General features: G+C 36.1%; 1 protein-coding gene across 1 annotated transcript in view; it reads right to left on the reverse strand.

The window, feature by feature from the left end:
- Nucleotides 1–2077: 2077 nt before the first annotated feature.
- Nucleotides 2078–20171, reverse strand: part of LOC128553844 (uncharacterized) — a gene marked incomplete at its 5' end in the record, with an annotated part of 50472 nt that continues 32378 nt past the window's right edge. The window contains 5 exons of the mRNA XM_053535028.1: nucleotides 2078–2203; nucleotides 10386–10490; nucleotides 11242–11366; nucleotides 18468–18504; nucleotides 19030–19236. Coding sequence (XP_053391003.1) covers nucleotides 2078–2203; nucleotides 10386–10490; nucleotides 11242–11366; nucleotides 18468–18504; nucleotides 19030–19236 — 600 coding nt within the window. The remainder of the gene's footprint in view (nucleotides 2204–10385; nucleotides 10491–11241; nucleotides 11367–18467; nucleotides 18505–19029; nucleotides 19237–20171) is intronic.

Consider the following 20171-nt stretch of genomic DNA (forward strand, 5'->3'; position numbering starts at 1 on the left):
GCTACGTCAAAGCAAAAACGGGGTACGGCGTCGAAAAGCGCACCACGGTCCACTGTGAAAAGGAAAGCTGTGGCAACAAATTCAGCACAGCCACATAAACAGCCAAAACGGCAATCGGTAGTGGAAGATCCAAATCGCGATCAAGATGCTAACAATGAACTTGATGCCATGAACGGCGACATTATGTCAGAACGCTTAGAAAAACTTATAGAGTCAAAAATAAATGACATTGTGAAAAGAACTCTGGCCGAACTGGACCACGAAACCCTTTCCGATGCTACACAACAATGTACGAAACCTACCAAGGACAGCGTCATAGTTCCATCCGGGTCAGAAGATAAGTCAAGGGAAGACAACCAGCCTTCAGCATCTACGTCTAGCTTATCTACGTCAGGAACTGGTGACTCTGGGTGTTTTGGCTCATTAACACTACAAACATCACCTACTATCCCACTCTTTGCATCGGTTCCCACCAAAATCAAAGAAAAATTTGGTCAAATGAATATTTAGATTTCTCCATTGCATTTAATAAAACACAAGAATCCTTCCAGTTCACAATTTCCCAGGAAGGCGTTTCCTCCATTAGCCAAACACACGCTAAAAAATTCATAACAATTGAACAATGGACAAACACATTCGCTATATTTTCCTCTGTCTACAGACAAAAATATCCAGAACAAGCTGAGCAGTTGGCACAGTCTGGCAATACTATCAGGTCAATTGCAAAAGCAAGAGGTAACTGGCATGTCTATGATACCAATTTCCGCCAGCTCCGGCAACACAACCCTGTCCCTTGGGACTCAATTTACCACGAGCTTTTTATCAAGGCCCACAATCAGAAACAGCCCTTTCGCTTCACGGGCCCAAAAACGGGCCATCCAAGAAAATCCTGCCACAAATTCAACAGGGGCGAACACTGTCAAGGATGCAATTATCCCCACAAATGTAGAAATTGCTTTGGAAACCACCCCTCAGTTTAGGTGCTGGAGAAGCATCCCAGCAAAACCCCACTTCTACCTCAGTTCAAACCCCCTCAAGTAGGCCAAACCTTCAAGCAAATAAGTTCTCCCAGAAATGATCAGACGGATATTGTTACACCGGTTAATTGGAAAAACCTGTCAGACTTACTCAATGGTTATGTCCCAAAATTAAATAGATATCTTGTCAACGTTTCCGCTGTGGGTTCAATATAAATTTTCAAGGTTCCAGAACCAGCTCAAGTAGCCCAAACCTCAAAACTGCAAAAGACCATGCTTCGGTGGTTGCTGCAAAACTTTCAAAAGAACTCGATGCAAATCGAATTGCAGATTCTTTTACAGTGACTGAAATACCGTTAGAAAATTTCAGAGTTTCCCCAATTGGCGTTGTACCCAAAAAAAGAGCCGGGAGAGTTCAGAATGATACACCACCTGTCATTTCCCCGCAACTCTGGTAATTCGGTTAATGATCAGGTACCTTCCTCATGTACAGAGGTTTCCTATGAATCTATTGAGGATGCCATAGATAACTTAAAAATTATGGGTAGAGGTGCATTCATGGCAAAAACAGACATACAGTCAGCTTTTAGAATCATACCTGTCCATCCGGATGACGCTCTCTCACGTTTTCAGTTTCAGCGTTTCAGACAGTTAGATCCCTTCTGCAACCAGGAACCAGCAACAATAAGCCAAGCCCTTCAGCCGAAGACATTATGCAAGAGTTGAAAGTCTGTTAAGTGCATCACTATCCCCGGCTACTTTGGCGACCTATAGGCGAGCATGGGAACTATTGTCCCAATTTTCCAGTCTATTTTTGACAGTAAAATAAAAATACCAATTTCTGCATCTAAAATGGCTCCCTTTGTAGCTTTCTTACATCAAAAACCAATGACCTCTAAATCCATAACTACATATCTGTCAGGTATAAGTTACATCCACAAACTTGCTGGTATGAATGACCCTTCTGGTCATTTTCTGGTCACAAGCCTCGTTAAAGTGGCACAACGTCTAGCTCCTTCATATGACCTACGGTTACCAATCGCTGTTACCGTATTAAACAAACTAACGGACGCGCTGCAACATACATGTGAAACCTATTATCACCAAACGCTATTCATAGCCATGTTCCTGATTGCATTCAATGTTTTTGCCCGATGTAGCGAGATTACTCTATCAAAACCAGGCACGAAGTCTTTTATCTTAAAGTTAGCTGATGTAGAGTTAACCTATAAAGAGAAGAAGCCAACAACAGTCACAGTTACGTTTAGATATTTCAAACACAATTATGGTAAACCCCTTGTACTTTCATTCTCACACGGGCATACGAATATTTCACCACCTGTCGCAATGCATGATTACCTTAATCTACGAGGTAGACATGACGGTCCTTTGTTTGCTTTGACATCATGCCTACTAGTCCCACGCAAAATGTTTGAAAAGAAACTTGCGTCCACATTAAATTTCTGTGGACTTGACGGAAAGAAATACAAATCACACAGCTTTAGAATAGGAAAAGCTACTGACTGTGCCCAAAGAGGCTATTCTGATGCAAAAATTAGGTCTTTGGGTCGGTGGAACAGCAATACCTTCCAAAAATATATACGAAACTCTGAATAGGGCTCATGAAAATAGCATGCGGCATGCTGGGGCTTTCGGTATGTGTTTTTCACAATAAATAGTGTTTCTTAAACATAGACTCATTTTCATATATGCGCCAAGGTTATATGTTGGGGCTTATAGCCTGTTATTACATGCGTAAGGTACTCTACACCCAGAATTATCAGTTACTATTACCAATTGCTTGTATTATATATAGTTGTTTCATATTTCAGTTGTATGTAATGGTTTATAACACACTATATTGTCAGTTTAACATGTATGGTTATGTGCTTGGGCTCATAGCCGTTTTTAACATTGGGTTCTATCTTCTATTTACTTTGTATATAATTGTGTTACTTTTAACGTTCGGTATCGCTATTTCTTCGTTCAAGTTGAAAACACAAAGGTTTAAAGGTAATGTGCCGGGGCTTATAACCGTTAAAACACATTTTTAAATTTCAGTCTGGTCAGTTAATTTATGCCAAAGAGTCTGTAGTTTTTAGCATGATGCAGTCGGTTCTGTACAAAATATGTAAATTGTCACTATTTTCTTGAAAACGATACACACCATTAGTTCTCTTCTTATGATTAGATGTTACGTCCGGGGCTAACCGATGTAAGAATTTATGATAGATATTTTTTTGGAGAAATCATGCTGGGGCTTGATACCTTCAGATGTTTAGTAACTTATTCTTACAGTTTCATCAGTAGTTGTATCTTGTACATAGCATACATGTGTTACATAGATATCAGATTTATTTTTAAGCCTCGTTAAAGACAGATTTCATAATCGCATGTATTACATTCTGCTTATGCAGGATGATATCAGTAACAAAGGGAAAGTAGTTCAAGACTTCTTGTTATACTGATAACTAGATTATACTTCAATTCACACATACATGAGTGATAGAATTTTTCACTGTTTTAACATTTCGAATTTGGAATACGAAATCCATTTTCCCTTTCGGTACCAGTATTAAGGGTCTCACCCCTAAGGTTAGACTTTCATGTTTAAAGTCAGTTTACGCAATATGTTTAAACTATTGGTTCCTTTTTCTACATTGATGTGCCAAATATGTGTGCCAAATAAGTGTAATGTCTATTTTAATTGTGTATTTCATTGTAAAGTTTGAGCTAAACATCATGATTGTCTATTTGATAATTATATTTTGTTGTAAATATCTATTTCCGAATGCTCATCATGCCAATATAATCTGTTCTAGTCAATCATGTATAATGTTACTACATGAATATTTTACATCATGTCTTTAACTGGGTGCCTCTTTACCATACAGCATCGCCCTGGGCGAAATGTGGGGCAGATAGAAATTTAGCAAATATTTATCTTTTTGGCCGTTTCGAACGAACCCTTCACATTTCGTTACCATTCGTTAATCTTATACATCTGTTTTCACTGACTGTTTTATAGAAAAATGATTTCCAATGCAACGCTTGTACATTTGTATAACAATTCAATGATTATCTCTTATATGTTGTACAAATAAATAAGACCATTTAACAACAGATATGTGTTATGTTTTCTCTCCCAGCAGGGGTCATAAAGGGAAGCTACACTTTTACGGTGTAGCGTATTTTATGACATGTACTGGGAGGGACTAACCGTCAGGAATATGACGGCAAATGGTCAGGAACTTAGTTCTATCAAAACTGGTCAGAACCGGATTAATCAGTCTACTTTAGCGTGGGTTATATAAAACGATGTAACTCATTGCAGACTCGGAGCGGTCTTCTGCGCATGCCCGAAAGTGATTATCAGTTGTAGCGCACGGCAAAAATATGCATAGTTTTGCATGTCCGCATGCATTTAGTGTACAATATGCATAGAATACTGACTAAAGGTTAGGGTTAGTATCACCATGGTTACAAAATATATACATTTATGATATTTTCGTTCAAATTTAGTTAATCCGGTATGTACCGGAGTCTGTAATTTATACAGGCGCTCCAAGTCTGCATTGAGTCACAGTCTATATAAAAACAAAGAAAAATACGCGTTTTTGCCTACCGCCATCCCCTACACCACTGTAGTTATTAAAAATACAAGGAGGTACCCATGTCAAAAACTTTTAAATGTTATTGTTTTGACTGCTATTATGAACAAACCCTCTACATTTTGTGTACATTCATAAATTTTATACATTGGTTTACATTTTTGCCATTTCGAACGAACCCTTCACATTTCGTTACCATTCGTTAATCTTATACATCTGTTTTCACTGGCTGTTTTATAGAAAAATGATTTCCAATGCAACGGTTATACATTTGTATTACAATTCAATGATTGTACAAATAAATTAGGTCATCCCATGACCATTTAACAACAGATATGTGTTAAGTTTTCTCTCCCAGTAGGTGTCATAAATATATAATTACAAAAACGATTAAGAGTGTTCAAAACTGTAACAATAAAATCTGGGCCCTTCACTTGCATTTTACAAGCTTTTTGTTAGCATTGCTAGATACCAAACGTATTTTTGTCATTGTGGCACCGCATTTTGTACTAAATATCAGCTACAATTTCTATTTATTCTTGTACATTTGGTATAATAAATGTACCATTTTGTATCTGACGAATTGAATACAGGCTGTCAAACATTATCTTGTTGTAATCAAATGTTCATGTTGATGTATTTTACAATTCGTTTCTATTTGAATGTAATAATAGAAGAAAACCATGTACAAATATGTTGTGTCCCGCTCAATATACAGTTTACAATGATGACCAAAGTCAAGGGAAGTAACAGAAGCTTTTCTGAATGTCATTTTCTTAATCTTATTTAAATGATAAAAAGTTGCCATTTCATACAAGTACCCTATTAAAATAACGACCAGATTCAACATACAATGCATTCAATGACTGAACTCGATGAAGGGCTTTTGTATGAAACAAAATGAGTCAAAATTAAATATAATTTAAACCAAAATCAACAACAGTTTTTTAATATTAAAACGTATAATGTTTCATTCAAAAGTTGATCTGCTGAACTTAGACAATGATGGCAATATACAGTAAGCATTAGCAGTCTTATAATGAAATATTCGGAATGCTTGTGCAATGGAATTTATTAATCTCTGTATATAAAAATGCTTAATTTGATGCAAGGGGAACAACTCACCTACCAACCCCTTTTCTGTTGAGTAAAATAAATAATTAAAAAACACCTCGCACACGTCAACGGACACCGTTGTCTGTAGTTTAGCACCTTCTTCATGATAAATTACAACAATTTCTCCAAAATTGTATCTCAATTCAAAGACTGTGATTAATCTTTCCTAAAAAAATGAAGAAAAAGTTAGAAACGAGAAACATTAATAAAAAAAAGTGTTATACGCATTCTTATGCAAACAGCCAGTTTATAAACGGAGAAAGTAAAGATGATTCAAGTGTTGATTTTTTTGGTGGGATGGGGGGTTAACGTTGCACCAACACAATTATAGGTAATATGGTAACCCTCCAACTTTGATGGTGGAAGAAGACCCAGTGTGCCCCTCCGTGCATTATTTCCACACGTAGAACCACCGACCTTCCGTAAGCCAGCTGGGTGGTTTCCTCGCATAGGGAATTCAACGCCCCGAGCGAAGCTCGGACCAACATCGGTGAGGGGCAAGTTATTTAAAATCAGTGACCTTAGCCACTCGGCCTCGGAGGTCCCTCTTAAAGTGTTGCTGACTGTTCAAATGTACACTCACACCAAGGTAGTGTTTCTGTTTTAATAAGAATCAGTGTTCTATTGTTGCTGTTGTTTTGGAATGCTACCAAGACTGCTGACTCAGATGTGATCATTCCATTCAGGTTACCACCTACATCGTCTGGAAAAAAACGCAAGAATCTGTAAAGCAAAGGCGTTTATTTGAATTTAATCACAGCGAAATACAAAACAATGAAAACCTTATAATGAATCAGAGCATGAAATAATAAATGTGCATTCTGGACAATTTCCCAACATGCATGTACCTGTCTAATGCCGGATATTACACTAGTCATTGCAGACCGGAGACACTTGCTTGTGGAAAGAGAGGTTATATGCAGAAATTTAAACTGTGACTATCACACAGGTCAGACCCCGCCGTCATTCCGAAATCCAATTATGATTTTCATTTCTTTACTGCTGTCCATCATGCTTTCAACTAAAAAGTAGTCCGTCATGTCAACAAAGGACGATGAAAACAATCGTTTGAAGCATTATAAAGTGTATTTTTAAACGTAAATTGCAAGCTTTTGAAAAACGATTAAGGTAATTTAAATGGTGTCAGGAACTATATACCTGTCTTGTCTGTCTATTAATACATATAAAACGGACTCCGCACGCATTTTGAAGTAGCCCTTGATTTTGAAAAAAACATGACCAATTTTGTTATCAAATTCTTCATTGTACGACTTATGGAAGAGTCGTAGTCGTAGTTTGACTATCTGGTCGTGTACTTCGATCCTAGACGAATCCATTAGTATATACTTTTTATAACTTTTATTCAGAAACAAACCCGCAAATCTAAATTATTTAGACCCAGGTCTTTTTCCGATAGAATGAACCTTAAGGTTATACGACAATAATGACACATTTGAAGTGACATTACTGCTAACCAGATATACTATATGTCGCTTCTAGATTTGAGAAAAACACGTTTCACTGAAAAGTCGTTCAGAATATATTAATGACTGAATTACTGCTATGTCATTTGCCAAGCAAGCAAGTCGGCGTCGGGGAGAAGTATGCACCTTTGTCATGATATCAAACTTTAATACCAGAAATATTTTTGTTTGGATTTATCCAAACCAACACAATTATAGGTGTTATGCTGACTTTTCAGCTTGCTTTTGACGGTGGAGGTATATTCCAGGTGCCCATTCGGGCATTATGTAAGATACGAGCGGACACTTGACTAGAAGCACCGATCTTCCGTATTCCGTATACGATAAAAAAACAAGAGCTCCGCCAAGCAAAGCAAAATACGCTCGAGGGGTTATATCAGAGGAGGGCGGAAGCAAAATTTAAAGAAAAAGCAAAATTCAATGTTTTTTTGGGGGAGGGGTCTGGTGGTTGTGACAGGGTGCTAAAGGGGAAGAAACAAAATAATTTTATGGGGACAGGGTTAATGGGAGAGGTGGTTGTAATTTACATTGTTGCAGTCTGCACATCGTCTCATCACCACCTGTCTATAATCCAAATTCAAGTCAATACCTTAAAGGTTTAGTTATGCTCTGAACACAAAATATGATGGGCAGATTTGTCCTTGACCTTTGACTAGCACCCTGGCTGGTGCATAATGCACATCGTCTCATCACCACCTACCTACATCCCAAAATTGAAGTCAATACCTTGAATGGTTAATGATGAAGTGATGCTCCGGACACTAAATATGTCGGACAGATTTGACTCTGGAACTCCTATTGTTACCTAGACCTTAATCCTACAGACCAGGTTCATGTTTCTACACATTGTCTCATCACTACCTACCTACATGCTAAGTTTGAAGTCAATACCTTAAAAGGTTAATAAGTTATGCTCCGGACACGAATAATGACGGACAGATTTAACCTTTGAGCTAAAATTGTTTCCTTGACCTAAAATGTACTGACCAGGATCATATTCTCTGTACATCGTCTCATCACTACCTATCTACATGCCAAGTGGATTTGTTTATTTGTTTGTTTGGGTTTATCGCTGTTTTTCAACAGTATTTCAGTTATGTTACGGCGGGCAGTTAACCTAACCAGTGTTCCTGGATTATATACCAGTACAAACCTGTTCTCCTCAAGTAACTGCCAGCTTCTCCACATGAATCAGCGGTGGAGGACAAATGATTTGAGACACAGTGTCTTTTATCAAATAGTCACGGAGATCATACACCTCGCCCAGGGCTCGAACTCGCGACTCCGCGATCCGTAGACCTGCGTTTCTCTATTGAGCTATGAGGGCGAGCACCAAGTTCAAGTCAATACCTTGAATGGTTACTAAGTTTTACTCTGGACACGAAATATGACAGACAGATTTGACGTTTGAGCTCAAATTCTGACCTTGACCTTTGGCCGACAGTCCCGGTTTAAGTGCTCTGCACATCGTTTTAACGTCACCTACCTGCATGCCAAGTATGAAGTCAATACTTTGCACGGCTATTTGATTATAATCCGGACACAAAATATGATGGACTGTTTGGACCTTTTAGGTCTATTGTGATCTTGACCTTTGACCTACAGAGCCGATTAAACCGCACTGCACATAGTCTCATCGCCATCTACAAACTAGTGTTTGCCAAGTTTGATGTCAATACTTGTAATGGTCATAAAGTTATTCTCAGGACAAGAATTATGACGGCGAGACGGACGCGCTATCCATGTTTTCAAAACGGGCGTATAAAATCCTGTATTTAAGCGTATTGCTTACCATTAGTCTCTCAAAATATTTATCCTTAAAAAGCACACTTTTTTCATGTCCATTCCCTGGAAGCTACAGAGTAGTCTGCCCTTGATATACTAGGCAGACACTAATAAATTTCACTACCAAGGGCGCTTCTAGAATTGTAGCGAGTTAGATCGGGCGTAGGAGGATGCGGCAGTTGTTTGACATGATGATCCTGTTAATACTGATGTACAATATGGCTCTTGTGTTCAAGATGCATCGTCATGCAGATGCGCCGTAATCCAGCCTGTTGGTGACGTTTAACATTATGCTTTAACTAATTTAAAAACCTTGTCCCTATACTGTAAAATCATTTAATTTCAAAGGCATGAAAATTCGTGGTTTTGGTCAAAACGGCAATTTCGTGGGGATATGAATTTGTAGATTTCGCCTTTTGAACATAAAATGAATGAGAATTTTACTTGTTGTCGGGATTAAATATCAATTTTTCTTTTTTTTGATTCAACCACAAAATCCACGAAAATTAGTCCCCTACGGATATTAATGATTTCACAGTAAAACATTCCAGTGATAGATCTTCCAGATGCATCGGTATTTGCATAAAAGGGTATTTGCATAAAAGGGCTTTAGGAATCGAAGAAAATTGTGTTAAGAACCCCTCTGCAACGTGGGTTCTTTTTGCAAAATCTGGTCGTTCTTGTCCTTTCCTAAGTCACTGTTTGTTGTTAATCCATCTTTGAGGTGAGATTTGAAAATAATCTACCCATGTCTCATCCTCTGTGAGAAGTTAATGAAACCTACATTCATCTGCATTTTATAGATTTTATAACTGCTTCTGCAACATAACACCCTTTGGGTATTTTCTCTTTGGTAAAAAGATGACATACTCATATTGCACACATATTCTATACATTCAAATGTATTATCAGAAGTTCATGAACACTTCCCGATGAAACGCCAACTGGCGCAGCTGTTAGAAAAGTGAAATCTTGAGTCTGCAGCTAGAATGGCTGCTACAGCAGCAATGTAATGACAGCATGCCAACGTTTCAAAGTGCCTTACCTACACGAGGTAGAGCTTTGATTTTAGATGATCCACCTATAGACAGTGGCTTTGGGTGTGAGTAAAGTCACTGAAACACCAGTGTATATCAGTTTGGTGTGTTAGAACGTTTGTTACTTAGCTATGACAAAACCAATTGTGTTGAAACTTTCAATATACACGGCTACTGAAACACCAAGAGCAATATAATTTATGAAGCCAAGGTATTCCTAATATAATTGACAGGAGGGACAAACGGCAAGAGGGACAGTAAAGAAAAGGTTGTTTCACATGAAAGATGTACTTTTACAAACTTCACATAAACTTTACGTCCAACGAATACGATATGCACCCCAAAAGTTTATATCATATAGTTCTAATTACTTACACCTGTATTGCCAGCTTTTCCATTCTGTTCAGGGCGAGTGTTAACCGCAATCTGCTTTTGTATCTCTGATCGAAACGCTTCTAATCGTTGTCTGTAGTTCTTATCCTAATAAGTTAAAAGTATATAAATCAATGATATATTAACTACATTGTTTAATATAAAAACAAAGAATCGGTCAGGCTAGAAATACATCCTTTACACTTTGAAACATGTTGTGAAAATCTGGATCTGATATGCTTTAACAGAAGCAGAATTGGCGGTATGTATAGAAATAATGTGGAAAAGTGCAAACATGCTAAAAATACACAAAGTGGTCAGATTTTTATACTGACATCTATAAAGCAACATATTGCTAAATGATAGTTTCCTTTTAATTCAAATCTGAAAAGGAAGGAGGTGGGAATTTTTGATAAAACAAGTATAGAACTTCTTTTGCAAAGTACTTAAAATGAAATGATTTATCATTCTGTCGTTCTCAAGTGGTTCAAACGATATCTAATTATTATCTATGATATTTATTTAAGATGAAAATGCATACATTTCTTAAGGAATTCTAAGCTAAATTTCTATTTCTGGCTATTATTAGAAGACATGACTAATTAATAAATTGCAAAAGGATATCGTTGTTAATTATTTTACCGACGTTTTTCATGACTGATTAACTATAGTAATTGTAAGCCTTTAAAGACTTTATTATAAAATTTTATATTAACAAGTTTCTACGAAAAGCGAATGCAAAACATAATCTGGGTGTCACTTTTTACATAAAACGACGTTTATGAAAGACGAGTCCTTACATATTTTGAGGGAAGTTCTGTGCAATATCAAAAAGTCTTATATAAACTGTTCCACATACCTTGCAATAATTTAGAGCTAACTCGCACTTTTCGAGAGCTAGGTCAAAGTCTTTTGTAGCATACAAGGAGAAAGCCCAAATCTCGAAAGCCTCTGGGTCGTCATAATCACACGCATGTTGAAAAACTAGAGTGAACAAGATACATATATACTTCAATAACAAATTACTGTAATATTTTGCAAGGTGCTGTCAGTTTAAGCGGGAAGCTTTGGTTAAATAGAACTTGTTCAGCCAGTACACCACAACTGATGACTCTGAGTTAAACGTGTTAGTGACCATACTAAAAGGATTTTATAAAAGTGAGACAGATAGATCTTTATTTTTCCTCCAATATTGAAGATTCGAACATATGTATAGAAAATATATAAACAGCTTACTATACATTATCAATGAAAATACAGAATAACATTATTAATAAATGAAAAAAAAAATAACAAAGAAAGAAAACTAGACAATGAATGTTGGCTGCCCACTCATATTCAGCTCAATTAATTAACGGCTGACTAGATTTACCCTGTCATTGGTATTTTTCTAATGTGTTTATTCACGTTTGACTGAAAACAACTAGTGAGACAGGAGCCTACATGTGTACTCTTCCAGCCCCAAACGCTTGTTCAGTGCAATTCTTTGTCATTAATGTAAACACTTCTGTACAGTTAGACGAGGGATTGTCGTTTTGGTAGAATTTCCATAAAAAAGGTAAAATCTTGTACAAAACGATCCTGAGCACGTTTGCATCAAATCGTAAGTATGACACTTTCAAGCAGCAACTATTTCTCCGTAATCGGTGAATTTTCATTTCAGGCATACAAAATAAACGACCAAAAATGATTACAACGCAGTTTGCGGTGGGTGCAATTGCAACGCGTTACCGTGTATCTTGTTTCTTTAATGTTCGTAATGGAATTTTAACTTAAGTAAACAGCATTTTTCCCGGGATTTCGGGATTTTGATTAGGTTAGTGCCAGGAAATCACTTTGAATTTGGACAGCGATAGAAACTTACCGTTTAGAATAAATATAATATTGATTTGCACATCCGTATGTACAAAATATCAACTGACAATATTGATTGTTTGATTAAGTGCTGACCACATGCGACTTTTGCATCGTTTAATATACCAACTTGACTAATGTACAATACACTGACTAATACGTAGCATACCATAACAAAATGCCACTGAGCAGCTGCGTTATAGGAGTAAAACTTTTTACAAGTAGGCTGATTTACCTCTACTTCTACAATATCTTTTTATTTTCAAAGTTTACCACAGGACTACAAAATGACACGGAGAAGGTTAAGGTTTTTAACGTACTGACAAGATGAGATTTTGTGTTCGCCCTTCGTCCTTCGATAATTTTTGTGAACACGATAGAGACCACATTTTGCAATAGATTTTAATCCCTGAACAGGCCCGGATACAGAATTTTTTGTTTTGACTGGGGGGGGGGGGGGTGGGGGGGGGGGCACCAGTCTAGAACGAAGACGTCACCGCCAAAGCGCATAGCGAGGTTTTGGAGGGAGTGCCTTTACCCATGTTAGAAAGCGAGGTCAGGGGGTCTTCCCCTGAAACTTATTTTGAAATACAGGTTTGAAATGGTGGCATCTGGTGCATTTTTCGTGGCTGTACTTCTTTCATTTCAGTGGGGTCAGGGGGCTCTCCCCCTAAAAATATTTGAAATACAGGCATTAAATGGTGGCCTCTGGTGCATTTTAGGTTTAAATTTTGAGTTAATGGAAGGGTTATTCCCCTCTTGATGGGGGTTCAGGAGGCTCTTCCCCTGGACAATTGTGAAACACAGGTGTGAAATGGTGACCTATTGTGCATTTCTGGGTCTAAATTTTGAGAAAAAAATATTTCTTTGCCAAAATAGTAGGGTGCATCTTTGATGAGTATAGGTCTCTTCTCAGCCAACTACAACTAAGGGGATGGGGTAACGAGCCCCTTTGGCTCGGCCCTGGATTCTGGCTTGCCTGAAAGAGCCAGATGTGTTCATTTTAACTTGTGAACATGATAGAAGTGACATTTTAGATTCGACTTAATCCACACTTGCACACAATTTAATTCACAATAAGATCTCGGTTCCTTTCGAAATCCAGCTAGATTCCATCACTGGTTCTAGAGATACTACCACTGAAAGGGGCAAATTTTCTATTCTGGCCTTTTCAGACATATGAGGTTTCATTTATGCTTTGATTTGAAACAAACTTACATAGAATGTTTATCATTATGATCTCTACGCCAAGTTCGAAACTGGGTCAAAAACTAGGCAACCAGGTCAAATAAAAGGAAAAGCTTGTTAACATCTTCGAGGCCATATTCATGGTCTTATCTTCAGCAATGTTTATCTTGATGATTCCAATGCCAAGTGTAACAGGTGAGGTCATAATGACCCTCTTGTTTGTTTCAACGTGTAAAAAGTAAACGGAGAAACAGAGTGCAACCAAACTAGCAACAGACAAGCGGAAAGCAATGATACAGCACATAAAAGACAAAAACTTCATTCTCTAAAAACTTTCACAACGCCAATCAAACATAAGAGATCTTTAACTCCTTGTTCTAGTGCAAAGAAGACGACAAAGAAACAAGTGATTTCAGTTATTTTTATTATAACAACTGAAGAGAAATTACAGCTGGGAAAATCCATAAATATGTTAAAAATGATGAAAAAAACTATAAAAATGCCAAATGGTTGCAGTGTTGGACAATACACCCTCGTGCATCACCGACGTCGTGACCAAAAACAAAATAGAGCCAGCGGAAACCCTGTAAATTTGTATATTAGATAATTTAGTATGCTATATGATGTAAAAGCCGCTTGTGGTCAGCATTTACTCAAACTATCGATATTGTTGACAGTTGATATTTTGTATATAATTATGGAAAATGAAGTTATGGAAAACCTTCATGCGTTCATATGAATAATCATGATTTAATTGTATTTGGTACTAAAGACACTGTGCTATTTCTTAGAAGTAGATTTTGTGACATAATTATGGCTCAAAATAAAGTTTACTTTTCGTGTATGTTTTCAACAGAAAGTGCAATCAATGCTATATTATTATTATTTCTCAACATTCAGTTTCAATAGCTGTCTAATGTCAAAGTAAATTCATAGACCTAGCCCAATCATAATCCCGTGAAAAGTGCTGTTTACTTAACTTTAATGTCCATAACGAACATCAAAGAAACAAGATACACCGTAATGCCTTGCACTTGTACCCATCGCACACTGCGTTGGAATAATTTTTGTCGATTATTTCATATGCCTAAGATAGCAATTCACCGACTGCGAAGAAATAGTGTTTGCTTGACAGTGTCATACATACGATTTGATGCAAACGTGCTCAGGGGTCGCTTTTTTTTATGGGAATTATACAAAAAACGGAAGTCTCACGTCAAATTGTACAGAAGTGTTTGCATTAATGACAAAGAATTGCATTGAACAAGTGTTTGTGACTGGAAGAGTACACATCTTACTGGTTGATTTCAGTCAAAAGTGAAAAACTCATTAGAAAACTTACCAGTGACAGCGTAAATGAAGTCAGCCGGCCATATTTCTGCACTGCTTCTGCAACGACTGTTCCACCGCCGCTGCGTTGGAACCACCGCTTCTGCGAAAGCTATGACCAGTGTGCTATTAGCTATATTTGACTAATTACACAACGAAAGATAACTAGTACATGAATAGCACTTAAACTACCAAAACTGTACCTACAGAAAAGAAATATATTCTTTTTGACTGCAAGTAAGTTCTTAAAAATAGGTTTTAACAGTACAAATAAGAGTGCGTTTTTTTCTTCTTATCAGTCATAATATGCCGTAACAAAAACTGCCCACATGGAAACTCTGTATACCCTCCCCCCTTCCTCCCCGACACACACTCAAAACGTGCCAGCTCGGAATGAAAGATATGCCGGCTCATCACAAATTTTTGCATTATTACTACTCCGTAAATATTTTGCAAAATGCTTTCAGCATCCTGAAATTTGAAAATTGCTAAGGTTCATTAAGTTTTCATGCTATAGTTATCAAATCAACACACTGTTCATAAGTCAACAATAATTGCTTGTACAAATCGTGATTTCTTAGGCAATTACATATTGTGTGCTCAACAATATTTTCACAAAATAAAGTACACTTGCGGCATTTTGTTGGAAAAGATCTGGAGACAATATGACCTAAAATTCGCACAGCAGTTTTACATAAAGGCATTAGCTCTTGTCTTTTCAGCACACCGACCAGAGAATACACGGGTTGTTCGTGGTCAACGGGTTAGTAGTTAATGGAATTTAACTGATTGTCCTGATGCGAATAGTCATTGTACATGGTTCACAAGTGACATTCTGGTACACTGTTTTCTTCCATAAAACTTTTGCAGAGAATAAGCCTTTCAAATACATACAATAAACCATACTTTTGTAATATTCGATGAAAAATAAATCATTCATGCTGTTAGTATTCACTAATACATTTAAATAGACTGTTTATGAATACTTTAGATACTTGTTAGGTAGTCTACACCACTGACCGAAAAATTGTAATTTGCGAGCATCAATAATCCCTTTAATCTACCTACAAAATTGTACACGGCGAAAAATCTGTACTAGTGCTTATACTAAGTTCTTGTGCGAGTTTGGTGCAAAACCGATGAGAAATTTCAAATTTTGAAATATCTCATTGAGTTATAATGGGCCACAATTCATAGCCATACAAAGCTTTAGGTAACGTTACTGACGAATATAGGGTTCTTGTAGAAATTGGTTTCAGTGAACTTGAGTGTAATCTACAAAAAATACTTGGGAGAGTTCCACAGAGCTTAGTTCACGCCTCTTCTATCATTTTACAAGTAGAAAGATATCTGTCACATATGAGGGGCATTCAATTAATAATGTTTATCCATGTGTAGTTCCGTAACGCTGTTTATTTTTGAATGCGGTTTTCGGCACATTATGGAGCAATTAATTGGGAACAAAATGTCACATGAATGAAAAAAATGGTAGATTCAAAGTAAAGATATAATCATTTGAGTGAGGTATACTCAGATATATTGGACCATAGCAAAAATAACTATAACTGGGCTTTTTCCTGGACATCCAGGGTCTCAGAAAAATAGAATAACATGTAAAATCACAAAGTTCTATCATTTTCCTATGAGATACAGCAAATTGTGATGAGTTTGAGTGTATTTTAATACTTATTGCGTTTTTCATTTACAAAACAGCTAAAATATCTAAAATCGATGTTGATACCGCCTGGAATGAGTCTCAAGACTGATTATTCAAAATTGTAAGAACTTGTTTTGCAATCGAGAATTAAGAAATTAGTATAATATGAGATGTTTTTTTTTTTTTTTTTTCAACGATGCGCATCACGCCTGACAAAATTGAAGAGGCTTAATGTGCTCAACTTATCATTTTTCGAGTAAAAATATACACATACCATTTAATACTGTTATCAATTTTTTATTTTGGTTTTCAAATGTTTATGTAAAGATGATGATTTATTTCAACAGTTTAAGCTGAAAATTGAACTAAGTTTTAGTTGTCGAATACTAGTAGTAGAATCAGGGAATTGCATATTACAATCTCAACACTTTGGACATAAAATGGTCCAGTATACATGAGTACGCCTCACTCAAATACTTACATTTTTACTTTCAATCTACCGACTTTTAACATTCTTATGACATTTTGTTTCAAATATTGCTTAATAATGTAAAGAAAACCGCATTTAAAAATAACCACCGGTTACGGAACAATAAACGGAATAACATTACTTTTTGAACGCCCGTCGTATCATCCCTAAGTGTTTCTAATAATCGACTTCTGTTACAGTATGTCTGCCTAATTTCCATAGTCTGTCATTTCTTCTGTTACCACATTCATTGAATACTATAACATCACACTTATCGGAATTGTATTCAAACCTCCATTTACACGAGTAATTGTAAAATATTTCTATCATTCTGTCTAAACCGTTTTCTGATAATGACACAAGAATCATGTCGTCTGCAAACGTTGGGGGAGCTCATGTTGTACTTATACATACAGTATCCAAGTCCACTTGATAATTGTTATGTCTTTACAGGATTAAGAGAGAAGAGATTATTGTTTTATAGTTTATTATTCATTGCTTAACAAGTTACAACTGCAGAGAGTATGCTACATGGTTTAAGCATTATAAGCTAAGAACCTCCCAAAGGTGGGGTTAGTAAATGTCCATTATAATTAAACATTATACATGGCAGTATCATACACAACAATAATCCATCAATAAACAATATGTATAAATAAACCTAAAACAAAATGTGTTGATGGAATGTTTCTGTTTTGATTTTAATAAGATGACATTAGAAAACATGGTTTTCTATTTTGTTCAAACAACACAGATTTCTACGAGTATTTTCTTATTACACGTTATGTTTATTAATTTCAATTTGTATCCTGTAGCGTGGCCGCCGTATTAATCAAAGCCAACAATCAGTCTATATTTTCTATAATTTTATTGCATAAGTTTTTCTATTTAGTTCTTCAAGATTTACGACATAAATTAAACAAGTATCAACATAACATTTTCGACATGCAACACTTTTCGTGCCTCGGACCGCTCTCGTGACTGCTCCGAAGAGCCGTGTCACCGGCTCAACGTCCGATCGAAAACTCCCCCCGTAAAGCTAAGTCACTGGCCTTATATACTATCTGGCCGACCTGCATTACGAGCTAATTAACAAATGATTAATATGATTTTACATATGATTAATAAATGTATATAAAAACATGCCAATCATTCTGTCAAACAGTTACTATTATTAGAAATTATTTTGTATAACTACATGTTATGACCATAAAAGACACCTGTGCTTTCGTGAATTACCAGTGAATCAGCATTTTGAACATTCTTCTCGGTATTTTAATTAGTTTCTTAAATACTTTCTTTCCCCCGCCTGTCAAAAATGTGTGACGTTTACTGTCTTTTAATTAAAAACAACCTTGTGCGTCATACATTATGAAATGTAATTTGCTTTCTGCGTATTATACTTATTTCCAGAAGCAAAAACAACAAAATTAATAGAAAAATTGTTAATTTTGTTACAATCCCACGTTAAAACAAAAATGGTATAAGCATTAATTGTGCAAAACTGTAACATAACATAAAAACATTCGTTTCAAGAACAAAGGTTTCATTGCCTTTAACATACTCGTTTAATATTCAAAGTACTTACTTGTACTACAAAGCTTCCTTGCATTTTCCTGCATTCCCTAATCAAATAAAAAATAAATAAATTGAATAAAAAAAGCACCGAAGAAATCAGTTGCATGTTATTACACTGGAAACTGTGATCATTCTGTCACACCAGAAGGTCTGATTACCCTGGTTTGTTTAAAATAAAATAAGGCTGATAACAAATGTAATTCAATGCATCTGTATGGCTAAGTGAGGTTGAGAACGATATCTTATTAATCATAACTGTTTGTTCAGTATTTCAAGATGCCATATAGGCGACGCCTGAACCTGGAGATATTAAGATATTAATGTTCAGTGTACCAAATATTTTAGAGACCTCAAAATAATTGGAACTAATTACTAGCAGATGAATACATGACCCTAGTGTTCATTAAGGACTAACTTAGACTTGAAAAACAACAAGAGACATCAAAACCACAACTCTATTAGCTGGAAGGATATGCTAATGGTAAAAGTGTAAGAACGTATACATTAAAAAGACTCCTTCGCTAATATACCAGTACGTTATCTATTAATTTCATTGCATAGATAAAATGTACCATTCGGAGAAAACATCTTGCAGAGCGCCACAAAGATGCCTCTCGTCCCGGTTGTTTGATCAATACACTGTCTGCGTGGCCTTGTCGCATCAAGTAGGAGAAGATTTTGTTGATGTCACAATCAGCTGCAACACAAACATTCCATTTGCCTCGACTCTCTGCAAGTTTTGCCAAGTCATCTATTTCTATCAGCAGACGTCTGAGTCCCTACAATATTTACTGTATACACATTAACGAATTCATTTTCTTTTAAATGCTTACATTAAAGAATTGATTCGTTTACAAGGAGCAAAGCAATGCGTAAGTTTTCCATTTTTATTGCTCAAGAGTATTCAATTTCGCACATGTTTCATTCCAACATACGCAGTACTGTTTTTACAAGACTTAAGTTCTATTAAGGTAGTTCTGCACGTTTGGTTCGAAATTTTTTCTACAATGTAGAATTTGATTGAAATATGATATTTCAAAACTTCAGAATATACCTAGAAAATTCAGCAAATAAAAAAGATAGGGTCGTTTGCTTGATTTCTTGCTAGACTGATACGAAAAATATGGACCTCATGCAATATTTCATAATGGTAGTCTCTAAGAAAATCATAACTTTCATAACATTTTCGCAATTAGAATTTTTTTCTACAATGTAGATTTTGATGAAACTTCTCACAGTTGTCAATGGCCTATAATTTGATGAAATAAAATGTATAGGTCCGTGTGTTTATTTTCAAGATATTTGACCATGATGAAAGTGAACCGGACATTTCACGCTAATTTTAAGACATTATTTTAATTTCTTGAACGTGTCATATGTTTTAATAAAATATTTTGACTTTAGAAATATAGCAACAGTGTCATTGTGATAAATTTACTCACTGGTTGCGATTGATTCATAAAATGATTTTCATTTCCGTACGCCGAATTCAGGCTTTTTCTAAGTTATCCGAATAAATGACGTTACGCCATCACTTCCGGTTTATCAAACGTGCAGAACTACCTTAAGCGCTCTCTCGGAATGACGTTTTGTTAAAGTCAGTAAAATTTCTAAAGAAACATTTGAAACACAGACGTTTTAACTTTAGTGTGATAAACAAAAACGTTTTCCTGCAGGCTCATGGAATAGCGTTCGTATATTCGTATGTCTAATT

This window comes from Mercenaria mercenaria, unplaced genomic scaffold, assembly GCF_021730395.1.
Source record: "Mercenaria mercenaria strain notata unplaced genomic scaffold, MADL_Memer_1 contig_4380, whole genome shotgun sequence".
Taxonomy (NCBI): domain Eukaryota; kingdom Metazoa; phylum Mollusca; class Bivalvia; order Venerida; family Veneridae; genus Mercenaria; species Mercenaria mercenaria.